This window comes from Antechinus flavipes, chromosome 5 (genome assembly GCF_016432865.1).
Source record: "Antechinus flavipes isolate AdamAnt ecotype Samford, QLD, Australia chromosome 5, AdamAnt_v2, whole genome shotgun sequence".
Lineage (NCBI taxonomy): Eukaryota > Metazoa > Chordata > Mammalia > Dasyuromorphia > Dasyuridae > Antechinus > Antechinus flavipes.
The window spans coordinates 50,691,380-50,708,308 of NC_067402.1; the positions used below are offsets into that span (position 1 = coordinate 50,691,380).

The following is a 16,929-nucleotide window of genomic DNA, read 5'->3' on the forward strand; positions in this document are numbered from 1 at the left end:
ATTGATTCATATAGAGGTAGCTACATGGCACTGTCTTGGATTCCGATCCAGCCTCAGATACTTACAAGCTATGTGAACCAAGGCAAGGTAGTTAACCTCTGTCTTCCTCAGTTTCCTCACCTGTGAAATGGGGATAATTATACCACCTACTTTGCCAGATTGTTGGGAAGATCTAATGAAATGAGATTTGAAATGTGTTTAGCATAATACCTGATCCATAATAAATGCTATCAAAAGGTTATTGTTATAATTATTCTCATTACTTTCCAAAGGGGTTGTGAGGATTAAATGAGTTATTTGTCGAGTGCATTGCAAACCCTAAAGATCTAGGTAAAAGCTAAACATTAGTGGGTAAAGAAGATACATTTTGTTTTGATCGACCAGACCTTTCCCAATCAATTTCCAGACTCTTTTTCCCCAACCCAAAAAAACATACAGTCATTAAAAACAATTAAACAAGACCTTGAGCAGTAATTTTTGAAAACCTGCATTTAACATAAGATGGCTCAGTATTCTATTTAGAGGTTGGAGATGTCTTGCTAAATCAATCAATAGAATTAATCTAGCTGAAGTTTAAGGTACATTCCCCAAACTTTGCATGGCACAGAATGATACATCTGATCATGTTCAATTAATCTTTTATTGGTGACAGGAATTAGACTTGAGCCTGTGATTTCACTGATATAGTGATCTCCCTGGTAATGAAATTTCTTCCACCAATACAGGTTGGTACCTCCTCTGCAACTTATAGTGTTAGAGAGTTGGAGAATCATAGTATATACATCAAAGGCAGGCCTTGAACCCAGTTCTCCTGCCCCCTGTCCCTGGGAAATAGAGGCTATTATTATCCTTATGAGGAAACTGAGGCTGGGAGAAGTGACTTGCTGACGGTCACAAATAATAAGTGTCTGAAGCAGGATTTGAACTCAGAGCTTCCTGACTTCAAAACCCAGACTCTCACTCCAGTACCACTTTGCTACTTCTTCAACTTCTCTCTTTGTTAACAGAAATTTGACACACTCGTTGGAGAAAGGGGGGCCCAGCTAAGTGGAGGTCAGAAGCAGAGAATAGCAATTGCCCGAGCTCTCGTTCGGAATCCCAAGATCCTTCTGCTTGATGAGGCAACATCAGCCTTGGATACTGAGAGTGAATCAGAGGTGCAAGCTGCTCTGGATAAGGTCAGTACATCTGAAAAAACCCAAAATAAACAGCACAAACTAGCATGTTGGGAGAAAACAAAGATAGTCTTGCTTTCCAAGTCTAGATTGGTAAACCAGTGGATAAATGAAAAATGGACTCCTCTTCTGATTTAAGTTCAGGTTGTAGATGGTGGATTCTATCCACTTTCAGCATTCCCCTAGGCTATGTATTTATGGGACTTTGGAGTTTATATCCTAAGATTAATGTTAAAATCAAAATGGAAAAGACTGATGTCGTAAGAGATTCTGTGCTGATCCATTTCAAAGAGTACTGTACCAAGTTTTAAAGGTGAAATGGGTTAAGCAATCAGATATTGAGGGTCGGAAGAAATCTTGAGGGCCACTCAGTCCAGCTCATTCATTTTGTTGATGAAGATGCTGAAGTTAGGTCAGTTGCCTGGGATTACAAAGGTGGTGAGTTGTTGAGCTACAAATGAAAACCATATCACTAGTGCAGCACATGGCATGTTGCTTCTGTCTTCTGTGGCTGATTGGAGGGAAAATGTCCTTCTCAGTGGTCACATGGTTCCTTTGATTGTGCCGTAGAAATGATTTTAGGAAGCACCTAATTCCCCAGGTTTGTGGAGACATCCAGAAGCAGCCAGCAAAAACCTTACATTTTATGCTGGGGATAATAAGGAGGAACCACTTGAGCTCTTCTAGAGACATTGCTTAGGTAACCTGTGCTTTAAAGAAAATGCATTGGAAGCTAAGTTGAAGATGTTATGGATTGAAGAGAGGATAGACTTGAGACAAGGGAACCAATTATAAGTCTGTTGCAACAGTCTAGGTGAGAGGTGATGGGAGCTTGTACTAAAATCTCTATGTCGAGAGGGGAGACATAGATAAGAGATGTGAAGGTGGAAACGACAGTATTTGACAGAAGATTTGATGTATGGAATGAGTGAAAGTTAGGGTCAGTGAGCTTGAGCAATGGGAAGGATGATGGTGCCCTCAACAGAAATAGGGAAGTTAAAAGAGGGGAGAATTTTTGGGGAAAGATAATGAATTCTGTTTTAGACAGGTTGAGTTTGAGATGCCTGAAGAACATTCACTTCAAGGTATCTGTAATGAAGTTGATCATCAGGAGTTCAATAGGGCTCCATACACAGATTTCAGAATCATCTGTATAGAGACCAGTAGAGTTGATGGGATCATCACACAATACAGTATAGAGGTCAGAGAAAAAAGGTCCCAGAATAGAGCTATAGGAGATACTTTTAGTGAGTAGATTTAATGAGGACAAAAATCCATCAAGAATGACTGAGATGTGGACAGAAAGGTACCAGTGCCTCAAAATGTGAGAGAGGAAAATCTCCAGAAGGTGGAGATGAGGAATAAAGCCAGGGGTTGTCAAACACTTTAACTAGCCTTCTCTGGTAGTCAGTTCTCTTGGCTATTTGGAAGTATTTTGGGCAACAACCATATTGTCCCATTCAAATGCAATTCTTAAAGACAAAATGTCCTTCAAGGCCTTAACAAAGACTTTGTATACAAGAGGTGATAGAAGATGTCGTGTCTCTTAGAAACCCTTCATAAAGAATTCTGGAGCCTCATCAAGTAAATTAAATCAATATTTGAGAAACTGAATTTTTCAGGAGATGATTCAATATAGCTGTAAGCACCATTGATGCCTATCTATATCCATATATTATGTTTCTATAATACTTTAAAGTTCAGAAATCATTTTCCTTACAACAACCTTATGAGGCGGTCACAAGCTTCTTATGCTTCCTTACTCTGCAGATGAGGGAGCCATGGCACAGGTAGGTCAAGTGACTTGTTCTTAATCAAAAAAGCTAGAAAATTTCAGAGCTGGTCACAGAATCCTTATTTCCAGATTCCAAACTCAGTTCTACCACACCTGTTTGTAGAAGACTACAAAGGAGGCTACCCCCCTTTATAATATTGGGAACCAAAGCTTATCTCAAGCTTCTACTTCAAGCCAAATTACAAAGTGGTTAATCTTGAGCAAGTATTTAGTCCCTTTGGGCCTGTTTTCTTGACTATAAAATGAAGTTGGATTAGATTGGAGCATCACAGAACCAGAGTAGTAGAAGACCTGAGAACGTGTAATGTGACATTTTATAAATTAGGAAATTGTTAAATTGCTAGCCTAGGAAGTAATTATAAGAATTTGAACCTAGAGTCTCTGACATCAGAAACAGTGTTCTGTCCACTAGATCTTTTCCAACTGTGAATTCTATGATTTTATGAATAGGTATAATGTAAATATTTATTGTATCAATTAATAAGAAAGTAATGGTAACAAGCAGAATCAGAGAACTTCAAGTTCTAACCACTATGATAAGGTATGAACAATATTATTTTGTAGTTACTGTTATAATATAATAACTGATACAAAGTGAAGCTTTTGTTTCCATAATCTTTCTCCATCTCCCACACATCCCACTTTCTCTTTCTCTTCCTTTCTCTCCTTTTCCCAGGCAAGAGAAGGTCGAACTACCATTGTGATAGCTCATCGTTTGTCTACAATTCGAAATGCAGATGTCATAGCTGGTTTTGAGGATGGTGTCATTACAGAACAAGGGAGCCACAGTGAGCTGATGAAAAGGGAAGGGGTTTACTTCAAACTTGTTAACATGCAGGTATTGCTCCTCTAGTAACTCCCTTGCTTGATTTCTCTAAAGCATTCCACAATTGATTCTATAAACCAGGAACTCATATCTGTAGGATTATTCAGTAGCAGATAGGCAATGATATCTGGTAAAAGGGAAAGATGGATGGAGAAACTGTGAAAAATTGTATGCTTTGGGGCAGCTAGGTGGTAGAGTAGACAGAGCACCAGCCCTGAAGTCAGTAAGACCTGAGTTCAAATCTGGCTTAAACACTTAACACTTCTTAGCTGTGTAACCCTGGGCACATTGCCTCAGCAAATAATAATAATAATAATAATAATAATAATAATTGTATGCTTTGATTGAAATGGCTACTGAAATACCTAAAATGATCAACAACAATAACAACAACAACAACAACAATAACTAGCATTTATGTAATACTTTCAAGTTTGCAGACATTTTATAAATATCTCATTTGATCCTTCCAACAGTCCTAGGAGGTAAAAGCCTTTATTATTATTATCATTTTGCAAATGAGGAAATTGAGGTAGTATGAAGTGACTAACCTAGGATAATGCAGTTGTCAGATTTGAACTCAGATCTTCTACTCTCCAGGTCTGGTATTCTACCTATTCTGACCTCTCCCTAAAAATAACAATTCATTGGAGACAGTGAATGAAGTAAAGAGAGTTGGAGGAAAACCAGGTTTTCTTCAAAAGTAAAAAGAAATTTTTCTTAACTTTTCTACTTATATACATTTATATTTTTATGTTCATATGTGTATGTGTATGTATGTATATATATATATATGTGTGTGTGTATATTAGTATAGCCAGTCTCAGATCCCATTTGTGGACTCAAATGGTACTCCTGATCATCGAAGACTGGAAAAGGCACAAGCTCTCAGTCCCCGACACAAACCTCTGAGACTCTAACTTGCAAAACAAATGCTTGTACTGCATGGGTAGAGAGGGCTTTGTCATACTGATGAAGTCACATGTGCATGTGACCTCCTCATTTTATAGATGAGGAAACTGGTAAATCTCTTCTAATATAGGATCACATAGGAAATAATTATCAGAATTTAAACCTGGATTTTCTGACATCAGAAACAGTGCTCTGTCCACTAGATCTTTTCCAACTGTGAATTCTTTGATTTTATGAATAGGTATAAATATTTAATGTCAATTAATAAGGAAGTGATGGTAACAAGCAGAATAAGGGAACTTCGAGTTCTATCCATTATGATTATGTATGAACAATACTCTTTTGTAATTATTGTATAGTATGGTAAGGTACAAAGTGAACCTTTCATTTCTATAATATACACACATGCCCATAGACTACCATCTATGTATATAAAAGTATGGCAGCCTTTGCCTAAACCTAAGTTTAGGTTCACTTTGTAATGTAGTCAGCATAAGTGACCAATATTTACTTTGTGCCCTCTGCTGCTAATAATATCTTGCATTTATATAATGCTGTAATGCTTCCTGCTTTGTAAACGTTATTTCATTTGATTTGCTACATTTAAAACTCCATGCTAGCTGAGGAGAGAGATGAGAAGTTTAGCTGAGACATATTTCGATAAGACAGAGTCCTAGTAATGGAATGTACAGTCTTTATTGAGGGAGAAGATACCAATAAAGAAAGCTATAATACACAGTATAGGACAAGACCTGTAATGACAAAGGTATGGGGTAAAACACTAAATCTCTCTTAGCCTCAGGTTCCTTATCTTTACCTTACAAATTGTTGTAAGGTTCAAAGGCAATAATATTTTAGTGCTTCAAAAACCCTGATTATATTAACACTCATTATTTTTATTATCAAGTTGTCCTAAGATTCTGAGAGTGATTATATATTTATAGGGAAATCACCAAAGACCCAATAAAAGCTAAGATTCAGTCAGTTCAGAGCTCAAATATACTCTATTCTCATCCAGGTGTGTACAGCAGTACCTAATACATCCCCTGGGTGGTGACTGTGCCCTGTGGTTCAATTTTCCCTAGTTGTAAAAGAGAGAAAGAAAACTTTTGTGAAAATCTTCCTAAGCCATTCCCAACTTTTAGATTTCATGAAAGCTGTGTGATATGTTTTGAAATCAGGAAATTAGAGGACTTCCTAAAAATACCTGGCATTTTGAAAAAAGGCTCCTCAAAACTTCCAGTGTTCCAAAGCACTTTTACCTTTCTGCTTCTTGTAGTAGTTGCTGTTTTGTTGTTGTTGTTGTTGTTGTTGTTATTGTTGTTGTTGTTGTTGTTGTTGTTGTTGTTGTTTTCTTTCTTTGTTGTCTTTTGTTACTTTCTGAAATTAAATTTGGAATCAACTACTGCATGTTGAGTAAATGTCGGTTCCTTTATTCATTTCATGTCCATTTTTAATGCCCAGTTTAAAATAAACATACTAGAACTGCAAAATCCTTAGTAAATTTGTTTCAGTTTCCAAAGCAGTCATTTTCTATGTGCCTTGCATTGTTCTAAGTGCTGGAAATATAAAGAAAGGTAGAAATCTAGTCCATGCATTCAAGTTCTAGACATTGCAAGGTAATCTCAGAGAGAAGACTTGGGGATGGGCTTGGGGTGAGCAGGAGAGGCCTCTTGCAAAAGGCTAGTTTTGAACTGAGTCCTGAAGGAAACCAGGAAAGTCAAGTGGCTGACATGAGAAGGGAGGGCATTTCAGGCACCAAAGAAAGTCAATGAAATGCTTTGGGAGCTACAAGGAAGCTGAGATCACTCATTCTAGTCTGAGGATTACAAAATGCATTCACATATATTAATTATTTCCTTTGCACCTCATAGCAACATTTTAAGACTTACAAATCTCATATGATGATTTGTAATCCTTGAAGAACTAGAATGTTAGACTTGTAATCAGCAAGAAATGAGTTCAAATATCAATTCAGAAACTTATTGTGTGATCCTGGGCAAATCATTTCACCTCTTTGAAATTCAATTTTGTCATTGGCAAATTGGGGATAATTATGAATATAATGTTATGTTATAATATAATAATTATCATTGTGAATATGATATGAATTCCTTATGATATAACTCATATGATATTAATGTACACAGAAAATTCCAACAAATCTTAAGGTGTGAGCTTTAACTACCATTATGTAAATTACTTATTTTTATTGTAAATATCTTTAGGATTTAGGATAAATGTACATTTATATAAGCACAGTGCTCAGCACAAAGTAAGCATTTAACAAATACTATTTCATTTATTTATCCATTCATTTATGATTAGGCTGACATTTGTAGAGTAATTAAGATTTACTTACATTTTTTTATTCTGGCAACATGCCTATGAGCTAGGCATTATGGATCTTATTAGTCTCCTTTTACAGATGAGGAAAATTAAACTCAGAAATATTAAAAGATTTATTTGCATGTGATTCACATGTAAATGTGAGGTAGGATTTGAATCTAGAATTCTATCCTGCTATGTTGCATATATGTATTTTTGTCCCCATTTTATTAAAGGAGTAATTAAACTTGGACAAGTTAAGCAAATTCCCCAAGTGATGGGGGCAGAGCCCATATTAGAATCCTGTCATTCTCACTCTGAGTATAGCTGTTCCCACTAATACCACATAACCTCAAAATTTTAAGTTTCTCAATCTGGAATATAATTATATTTGTAAAATCTAAATTATATAATCAAAACCCTTTCATAATTTTACTTTGTATTTCTTTCAGACATCAGGAAACCAGATTCAGTCAGAAGAATTTGAAGTTGAATTGAAAGATGAGAATGCCACTGGAATGGCACCAAATGGCCTGAAATCTCGCCTTTTTAGGAATTCCACACACAAAAGTTTTAGAAATTCACGAAAACATCAGAATAGCTTTGATGTAGCTCCAGAAGAGCTTGTAAGTTCATTCATTCCAATTAAAAATAAAATGCTAACATTATTTGTGGAGTCCTTGACCTCAGTAACTATTAGCTTTTTTGTGTGTCATGGATACGTTGGATGCTGGTGAAGCCTGTGGACCCCTGCTTAGAAGGATACTTTATGGGCCTAAAATATAATACCTGGAATAAAAAAAGAAATGAATTATACTGAAATACAGTTATCAAAATGCAAGGTATCCCTACAATCTTAGCAAATTATAAGATTTAATTTTTACTAAAATAACTAAACTTAAATTTTTAAATGAGTTCTAGACTCCTAATTCTGTGATTTAGAGATATCTTAATTTTTTTTTTCTAATTTTCAAAATGTTCAGACATAGAAGTTGAAAAATAAGCCCTGTATTCATGATTATGTCTTGGATACAGATCTTTCCAGTTCACTTTGTACCTTGGGAATAAAATCATCTTCAAACTATTATTAATAATAGTAGTGATAATAATATATTCATTTATTTTGGATTGTAGACAGGTGTCTTGTGGACTATCTTAGAAGAAATTGTACTTAGGAAACCTATTAATTACATTAAAAAACCTTAGCATAGCAAAAATGTGTATTCTTGGAAATTCTCCATGGAGATTTGGGCTGTGTTATTAGAACAAAGTAAAGGCCTAGCCAACTGTGACTTGGGGAATCATTAGTAAGCAACATCCCAGGTAGGTGGGACTACCAGGAAAAACAGGTACTTTGAGAAGTTGAACAAACAAATTATCCCCATAGTCCAAAAAGTCCATGGAAATGGTAATCCAACCCACACGGACAGTCAATGTTTTTCTGGATCCCAATTTAACAGAATGCTGCATGAAGCTGTTGTTCTTCTCAGCCATATCCTGAGACTGTTTTCTTTCTTCCCTCTTCCAGCTTCTTTCATGTCTCTTTCCTACTCAAATCCCCATCAGGATGGTCTAACCATTCATTTTAATAGTCCTATATTGGAAATAAGCATTTCAATAAGGAAGATACATTTGTATTTTTTTTGGGGGGGAGGGAAGCATTCTAAAATATATTCAAAATTGTGGTTTAGTTCTCATTAGAAAAAAAGTGAGATTATTTTCATCCTTATTTGGTTGTTGGGCTTGGAGGAGATGCCAGTATAATCATACTTGTTGGAATCCCTCCCTTCTCCTCTTAGGAGTTCTTGATCTTGATCTCAAATTAGTGTATTTACTTGGAAAAGAAATGGATTACAATAATGGTCTAGCCTCATCATAAAATGAAAGAAAACTAATTTCCTTTTTTTTCTTGGCTTTGGTAGACTTCTCAGTCTTCACATTCAAAAAAAAATCTACAAATATTTATTAACTCTATTAGTTGACTAAATTGTTTTTAAAACCCTACCATGTGAAATTTTTTTTGATTAGGTTCTAAACATAGGGAAAAAAAAAGAAAAGAAAAATCTTTGCCTTCAAAGAGCTTACATTCAAATGAGGAAGATATATATATGCATACATATGTGCACATCTACAAGAATATTATATATTCATATTGATATGCTTATAACTAAATGGGAAAAGGATAGAAGACAGAAGCAAAGTAACTGTGAGAAAAAATACAGTAATTTCTGGGATAAGCACTGGACAGAGTGGAGTGGGAAACTAGGGAAGTCTCATGTAGAGTTGACTTTTAAAGGGAGCAAAGGATTGGATCAGGTTAGAAAGAGCTCTAAATAACAAAAAAAGAAGAATTTTATACTTGATCTTGAAGGAGGTGACAAGGTTGGGTTTATACTTTAGGAAAACCATTTTGGTGTCAATGTGGAGAATAGATTGCAGTGAGGAGCAATTTGAGGCAAAGAGACTGAGTAAGAAAATAGTGAAAGAATCCTTACTAAAGATGATGAGAGCTTCAAGTAAGGTGGCAGCTGCCTGAATGGACAGAAGAGCAAAAATGCAAAAGGTATTGTGGAGATAGAAACCACAAGATTTGGCAACTGAGTGATATGAGTAAAGAAGGATTCAGAAATGGAAATTTGGGTGATTAGAAGAGTGGTGGTGATAATCCTCCACAGAAAATGGAAGTTAAAAGAGGGGAAAAATTGAGGAAAAGATGAGTTCAGTATTGAACATGTTAAGTTTGAGATATTTATGGAATAGCCAGCCTATAGGTGATTTTTGTTCTAAGACTCAAATTCTAGAACTAGATCAAGACTGTAGAATAGATATGAGAATCTTTGTCATAGAGAAGTGAGAGCTCACTATAAATAAAGGCAGCGTAGAGGCAGCCACCACCCTGCCTCTACCTCAAAAGATTGCTATAGTAGAATGTAAGCTTCTTGAGAATAAAGGCTATTTTACTTTTGTCTTTGGTTCCCAGGATCTAGCAGGTAGTAGGTGCTTAAGAAATATTTGTTGAATTGAATATTGAAAATAATCTGAAACAGAAACTTTGAAATTAAAAGAGATTGGAAATCTGGAAATAAAACAAACCCAATGTTTTTTTTTTTCATATTTATAAAGTATAAGAGACTTGAATACTAACTTTATTTTTAGAAATGAGAAAGCTAATGCCTTGAGTTGCCTGAGACCTTCAGAGAAAGAGATTCCATAGCTATCTTTGGAAACAGTTCAGTGATAAACACCCTCTTTCATCAGATAGTGCTTTCTTATGTTTAGTCTTCTGGATGAAATGTTAACCTGTTCTCTTTCGTTTTGTCCTCAGCTGAGCTAGAAAAAAGCAGAGAAGAGTTTTATTTAAATTTAGGACACCTTGTGCAGTTAGTGGGCATCTTTCTGCATCCCATCACCTGTTGCTGAAACATTTGGTTTCATTTTAGACTTCTCCGTAGTGTTGAGCAAGTCAGCCGTGCTTATGCTTTGGTACTGAATTTGGCTTGTGTTAGTTTTCCCCCAAAGCAATAAACTTGTCTTTTATATACAAAAAAACCTAACTGAGCTGCTATAAACAGCTTGATTTTTCCATTGCGTTTGATCATAAATATTTTTTTTTTTCAGGACAGACATGACTAGAAAAAAATTTACCTTTAGACATAGATAGGACTAATGTAGCCTAAATAGGACTATTATAGTATTTCCCTAGCCAATGTAATAAGGAATAGTTATGATTCAATAGTCTTAATGGTTCCCTCTTCCACCAGAGAGTAGCTATATTTTCCAGAAATCAAGCTCACAGGCCAGTAGGACAAATCAGTGCTTTGCATATATTACAGTCATGATCCCATAGACAGAGTGACTATCTTGCTTCTTTCCTCTCTTTTCTAACAATAGAGCTCTAGATATTGGCAGTAATTTTTATCTCACCTAAGTTTTCAATTCTACCATTCCCATGGCACCGGTACTTTGTTGTGTCAAAACAATGGCCTCTCCCTTCCTCAGGAGAATTTGTAAGTTGGCTCTCCTTCTGTGGCAGATGGTCCAATGTGTCAAATGGCCCTTATGCCCACAAATTTCAAATCTGCTTAATAATACAAATGCCTTTCCCTCTTCTCCCTCTGTTTCTTATCTTTTTTTCCAATCTATTGTCCCTGCTAGGTACCTTTCAGCACTAAATGACTGTATCTTTAGCATTCTGGGAAATCATGTATTTTCTTACTGTTACTGTCACTCCTTACCTTGCTCCCCCATCCCTATAGGGCTAGTAAGAAGAGGGAGAAAAAGAAAGACAAACAAATTTGCCAACTCTTTCAATTTGTAATTTATATATTGAGAGAGAGTGTTGAAAGAGTGGAAAGAGATCTGGCACAGGGAGTCTGGGGCATGGGTTCAATAGTTGCCTCTGGCACATATTAGACACGTCCTGTTGAAAATGTCAATCACTTAATGCCCACAGCCAACTCACTGTGACCGTAATTTGAGAAACAGTTAATGGGCAGATGATATTTCTTCATAGGAAATTTCCCTTCCCAATGAAATCACAGTTCTGCGCACAAATAAACAAATACATTATTATGTTCTTTTTTTCTCTTTCAGAATAAGAGTACTGCTTATATTCTCAACTATATTTTAAGTCCCTAAGGTTGCTACTGTGTCATCCACTTCCTCTCTTTCACAGCAATTATCATAGTGCTGGGCACACAGTAGGTTCTTAGCAAGTCATTGTTCTTTGGTGGTCCTAGAATGCAAACACTTATTTGTGTGTTGAATCATTATTTCTCTGGATTTTTATGTGTTCTAGGATTCAGATGTGCCTCCAGTATCTTTTCTCAAAGTCCTGAAGCTGAATAAGACAGAATGGCCTTACTTTGTGGTGGGAACTCTCTGTGCCATTGTCAATGGGGCCTTGCAGCCAGCATTTTCCATCATCTTCTCAGAGATGTTAGCAGTAAGTCTGAACAAAATCAGGTAACACATTAGTTGATGTTGTCTTAATGGCTGAGTGGAGGTAGCTGGTAAATTTTCATTACATTCGGTCCACTCTGTCCATTTGAGGAAAGTGTTTTAAGTGAAACAAAGCTAAATCGGAGTCCCTGCAGATGCTACTCTTTATGGACTATTGTAAACTTAGAGCATTTATTAAACACCTACTATTAGTGCTAGGCTCTAAGCAAAATACTTGGAATTTAAAGGCAGAAAATTAAACAAATCTTTACTTTTCAAGGAGTTTATATTCTAATAAGCAGATAGGGGGCACAATAACAACAACATAATAATATCTTGTGTTTATATACTGCTTTAAGGGTCATAAAGTATTTATCATAGATAAGATTAAGCATATATAAAATTAGATATAATTTATAGATTAGATTTATTATAGATAACTTATTATAGATAATTAAATACAAAATATAGAAATAATTGGGGCACAAACCAACAACTAGAAGAGTCACAGAAGATGAAATTTGAGCTGATAAAGCTTAATAGAATTTTAGAATAATAGAAAGTTAGCATCATAGTAGACATCATTTTTATAGTACTTTAAGATTTGCAACTGTTTTATATAGTTGTCTCATTTGATACAATCATACTATATTGTAGGCCAATTATTAACCCATTTTACAGAAGAAGAAACTAAGATAGAGATAAAGTGGCTTATCCTGGGTCACATAGCTAGTAAGCATTTGAAGCAGGATTGGAATTCAAGTGCTTCTCACTTCAAATCTAGTACCCTATCTGAAGTATGATCTTGATGCCATAAAGGATAATAATGATAATCAACAACTTGCATTTATAAAGTGCTTTAAGATTTATGAAATACCTTTAAATAACATTACATAACCTTGCATTAATTCAGTAATCTGAGATAAATTTGGATTAGACATATGGCCAGGTATAAATCATAGTGCTAGTTTTGGGGTCAGGAAGAGCTAGGATCAGATTCTCTTGTACATACTGGTTGGATGACTCTGATTAAGTCAATTGGCCTTAAGGAAGCCCAGGCAATTCTTGAATCCTTGAAGGTGGAAGGTGATGGCTGATTTGCCTCCATAAAGGGGAGTCCTCCTCACTATCTTTAAAGACCATCAGATTCAACTCCCTCATTGTATAGATGATGAAACTGTGATGCAGAGACATGTAAGAACTTGCCCAAGTTTGCCCAAGGTCATACAGGTGGTGGGGAACAAAACTGAGGCCCTTTGATTCCAAAGTCAGTGTTCTTTCCCAGTCACCATCCAGACTATCTACAGCAAGAGTTTCTCTATACCAGTGAAACAACAGCAAGAGGTGATAATACTCCAAAACTGTTGGAATCCTTACTAACTGTTAACTAATTAGAGTTGATCTAATCTTACAAGATGTTTTGGCCAGAACCTGAAACAAGGTACTAAGTAGAACTAATTAATACAAGGCTTGTGTTCACACCTTTACTCATTGGAGTTCAATGAGTTCATACCTCCCTTGAAGCTCTTTGGGCCAGAGAGCACTATGGAGAAAACCCATAATCCCTCTCTCTGGAAGGAGCATAAATAGGCCAATGGGCCAGTCGAAGAAGTTCTTCAGAGGAAGACGCTACAAGTCGAGATTTCACCAGAATGACATGAAGACTGGAGCTGGCTGGAGGCTGAAGAAAGCAGAGGCAGAGGCTGAAGGACCAGACCTTTGGATTTAAAGACATTTGGAGAGAGCTCTTGGAACCAAGCAGAGAGATAGGCCTCTAAGCTAACCGGGCTTTATTGGAGATAATAAAAGATCTGAACTTTTATCACCTGGCTGTGTTTTGAGAAGAAAAAGCTCACCACACAAAACCACTTTCATCTTTTATTAAATCTATATTTTATGAGGTCTTAGTTTCTGATATGTGTCCCAAATATTATTGTTTAGATCAGAAAAAAAAAAGAAAAGAAAAACAACCAATTCACAAAAACAGGCAACTAATCCAAGTGGGTTTCTTCTTTGGTCTTCTATAGATTTTTGGACCAGGGGATGATGAAGTGAAGCAGCAGAAGTGCAATATGTTCTCATTGCTCTTTTTAGGGCTTGGAATTATTTCTTTCTTTACTTTTTTCCTTCAGGTAGGTGCTAGGTTATCTATTTCTTACTTTGCTTTTAAATATTTACATGTCTTTATGGGCATCCCTGAAATTGCAAAATGCATTTTGGATATCAGCTCAGAGTATTTGGAATGTTTAACCTTAGTCCTAGAAAGAGATAATTAAATATACATCCTTTCTCTCAGCCTCCTCAGCAGTGGGGGATCTGTAGGATCAGTGTGTGTGTGTGTGTGTGTGTGTGTGTGTGTGTGTATGTGTGTGTGTATGCATATATCCTATCCAATATGGGTACAAGTATCTTGTTAGTTTTGCTTAATTTATTGTTGCAAGGGAGGGATTCAGGTCTGGGAAGTGGTGATTTTATATGGAGATAGTAATGGAATCAAAACAAAAGTTATCCAATATATCTCTCTCCTTTCTTTTGTGAGCAATGGTATACTATGGGAACAAAGTTCTGAATGGACCACTTGGTGGATTATTGATTAGTTTTGTAGATTTTTAAAAATAGTTTGTTATAAGAGATGGCTTTATGGTAGAATAAAGAAGGAAGGAAGGATGTTTTGGGGAATGAAGATAATAGAAAAACAAAAGAGATAATTTTTAGAAATAATAATTAAGAAAAACAACTCTCATTAGAAAAAAAAATTTTTTTAATGCAGATATGTTCCTAAAGGGAAGAAGAACTTGTATGCCTAACCAGTGTACTCAGATATTTACTCCTAAATTTTACTATTCATGGTTGCTTGGGGCATTGAAGGGGTGAGTGTACAACAGTCACACACCCACTATGTGTCAGAGGCAGGGGTTGAACTTGAGTCTCTATGACTGACTCATCCTGTCTTATTTTTTACTAAAAGTGGTACCTAACATAAAATGAAATCTTATGCAAAAGTCTTTAAAAACGGGGCAGATAATAAACATTCAGGACAGTTTGGGTGTGAACCAGGCTTGAAAGACTATCAAATCAATAGTCTTTCAAAGTCTCCTCTAGGCCTGGAATTCTATTACAAACTTGAGATTTGAAGATATAAGAACACTGAATTCAAACACCATTAGAAGCAAGTAGAGACTATTGTTTTAGAATATTCATTAATTTGGATCATTAGTGAAGGTCGAATTCTTCTAAAAGACAAAACAGAAATATCTAAAGTGGACCAGAATTCTCTTGGATGGTGAAAATTTTATGTAGGTATCTGCTTTTGAGAAATTTATTCCTGTGACCTGGGAAAAATAAAGATTGTGCCCTTTTTTTCTTTTCTTCTCAATCAGGGATTTACATTTGGAAAAGCTGGGGAGATCCTTACAACAAGACTTCGGTTTATGGCTTTTAAGGCCATGCTAAGACAGGTATTTCTCTTCTGCTTTTTGGATTCACTCTTACATTCTTCTGGGTATGCTGAGCCTGAGAATCCTTCTACACAAATTTAACATATCCCCAAATATACGTCTCCCACACCATTTACATTATTAATGTGTGTGTGTGCAGAGAAAAGGTATAAGTTAAAATGAGAAAAATAGATTTTCTGGACTTGGTATTTTCAAGAAAAGAACCAGCTTGTACTCCAGAGACCTCATTAGAAATTTTATTAAGGCCTGTAATCTAAAATACAATAATCAGATAGCAGATTGGATAAATAATGCTCAGCTCTGCAAATTGACCTCCTCACCACTTTTTCTCTCTCTCCTCCACCAAAAAATCTCTGGGGTTTTATACCAAAGAAAGGAGAACTCCAGAACTAGAAATAATCACTATATTGGTGGCTATAATGGATAATGAGCTTAGAAACCATCTTGTCCAACCCTTTCATTTTAGATGAAGAAACTGAGTTTCAAGTAGTTAAACGACTTGACCAACTCAAATAGTAACTAGTAAGTGAAAGTAAGTGAATTAAATAGTAAGTGATAGTAAGTGAAAGGGCTAGAACTGTAATTCAGATCTTGTGACATCAAGTTCATCATTACAAGTTCAGTGTTCTTCTCTATCTGAAGATACACACACACACACACACACACACACACACACATACATACATACATACCGACATTTAACTGCTGGTATAACTTCTACTTAGGAGGGATGCTTCTCAAGTCCAAGAAATATATTCAGTATTAGCCGAACCCTCATCCTTTTCCCCAAAATAGTCTTGGCTGCTTTTTCTCAAACCAACATTGAGGGTATATGTAGATTGTAACATGGCAATGGGAGCTTTGAATACATCCCACAGGGTCAAAAATGGCCACAACAATCTTCTGTGTTCTTATTAAGCAGGTGTCCATTATGTGCATACTATCCTGCTTTAGGAGTTGAGACTTGTTGTTTGGGAAGTGAGGAGCATTATTTCACTATTTTAAGAGTGGTGAGGCAATACAATATAGTGGATAGATTGCCAATCTTGGAAACTGGATTCAAATTGTGTCTCTATCAAATTCTGGCTTCATGAACATGGGCAAGTTATTTAAGCACTCAGCATCCCAGGTAACATTCTAAGATGATGCTACAAGTGAATTGCCCATTCACATTAGTGGAGGAAGTATCCATACTAAGGGTTTCGTACACTAATGATACCGTAGAACAGGACCAAATACTTTTTTTTTTTTTTAAGATTTAAAGGATATTGTTTGGCTTTGTTATAGGACATGAGTTGGTTTGATGATCCTAAGAACAGTACTGGTGCACTTTCAACAAGACTTGCGACTGATGCTTCCCAAGTCCAAGGAGTATGTAACCTATTCTCTGCCAAACCTCTTCTCACCTTTGATATGGCTAGAAATCAATATGCAGTAGAATTTTCACTTTTGGGGTGATTTCTATAGCATTCCATCTTTTCAGGGAATGTTGAC

At 35.9% G+C, this 16,929-nt stretch overlaps 1 protein-coding gene across 8 annotated transcripts in view; it reads left to right on the forward strand.

The window, feature by feature from the left end:
- LOC127564407 (phosphatidylcholine translocator ABCB4) overlaps positions 1 to 16,929 on the forward strand; it is a 111,160-nt gene that overhangs the window by 57,739 nt on the left and 36,492 nt on the right. For all 8 annotated transcript variants that reach the window (XR_007954257.1, XR_007954256.1, XM_052000914.1 and 5 more), the window contains 7 exons: positions 1,008 to 1,178; positions 3,647 to 3,808; positions 7,489 to 7,662; positions 11,835 to 11,981; positions 14,005 to 14,109; positions 15,358 to 15,435; positions 16,723 to 16,806. Coding sequence is in view for 6 of the 8 variants with exons in the window: in XM_052000914.1 (XP_051856874.1) it covers positions 1,008 to 1,178; positions 3,647 to 3,808; positions 7,489 to 7,662; positions 11,835 to 11,981; positions 14,005 to 14,109; positions 15,358 to 15,435; positions 16,723 to 16,806 (921 nt within the window). In the remaining 2 variants the exon portion in view is untranslated. The remainder of the gene's footprint in view (positions 1 to 1,007; positions 1,179 to 3,646; positions 3,809 to 7,488; positions 7,663 to 11,834; positions 11,982 to 14,004; positions 14,110 to 15,357; positions 15,436 to 16,722; positions 16,807 to 16,929) is intronic.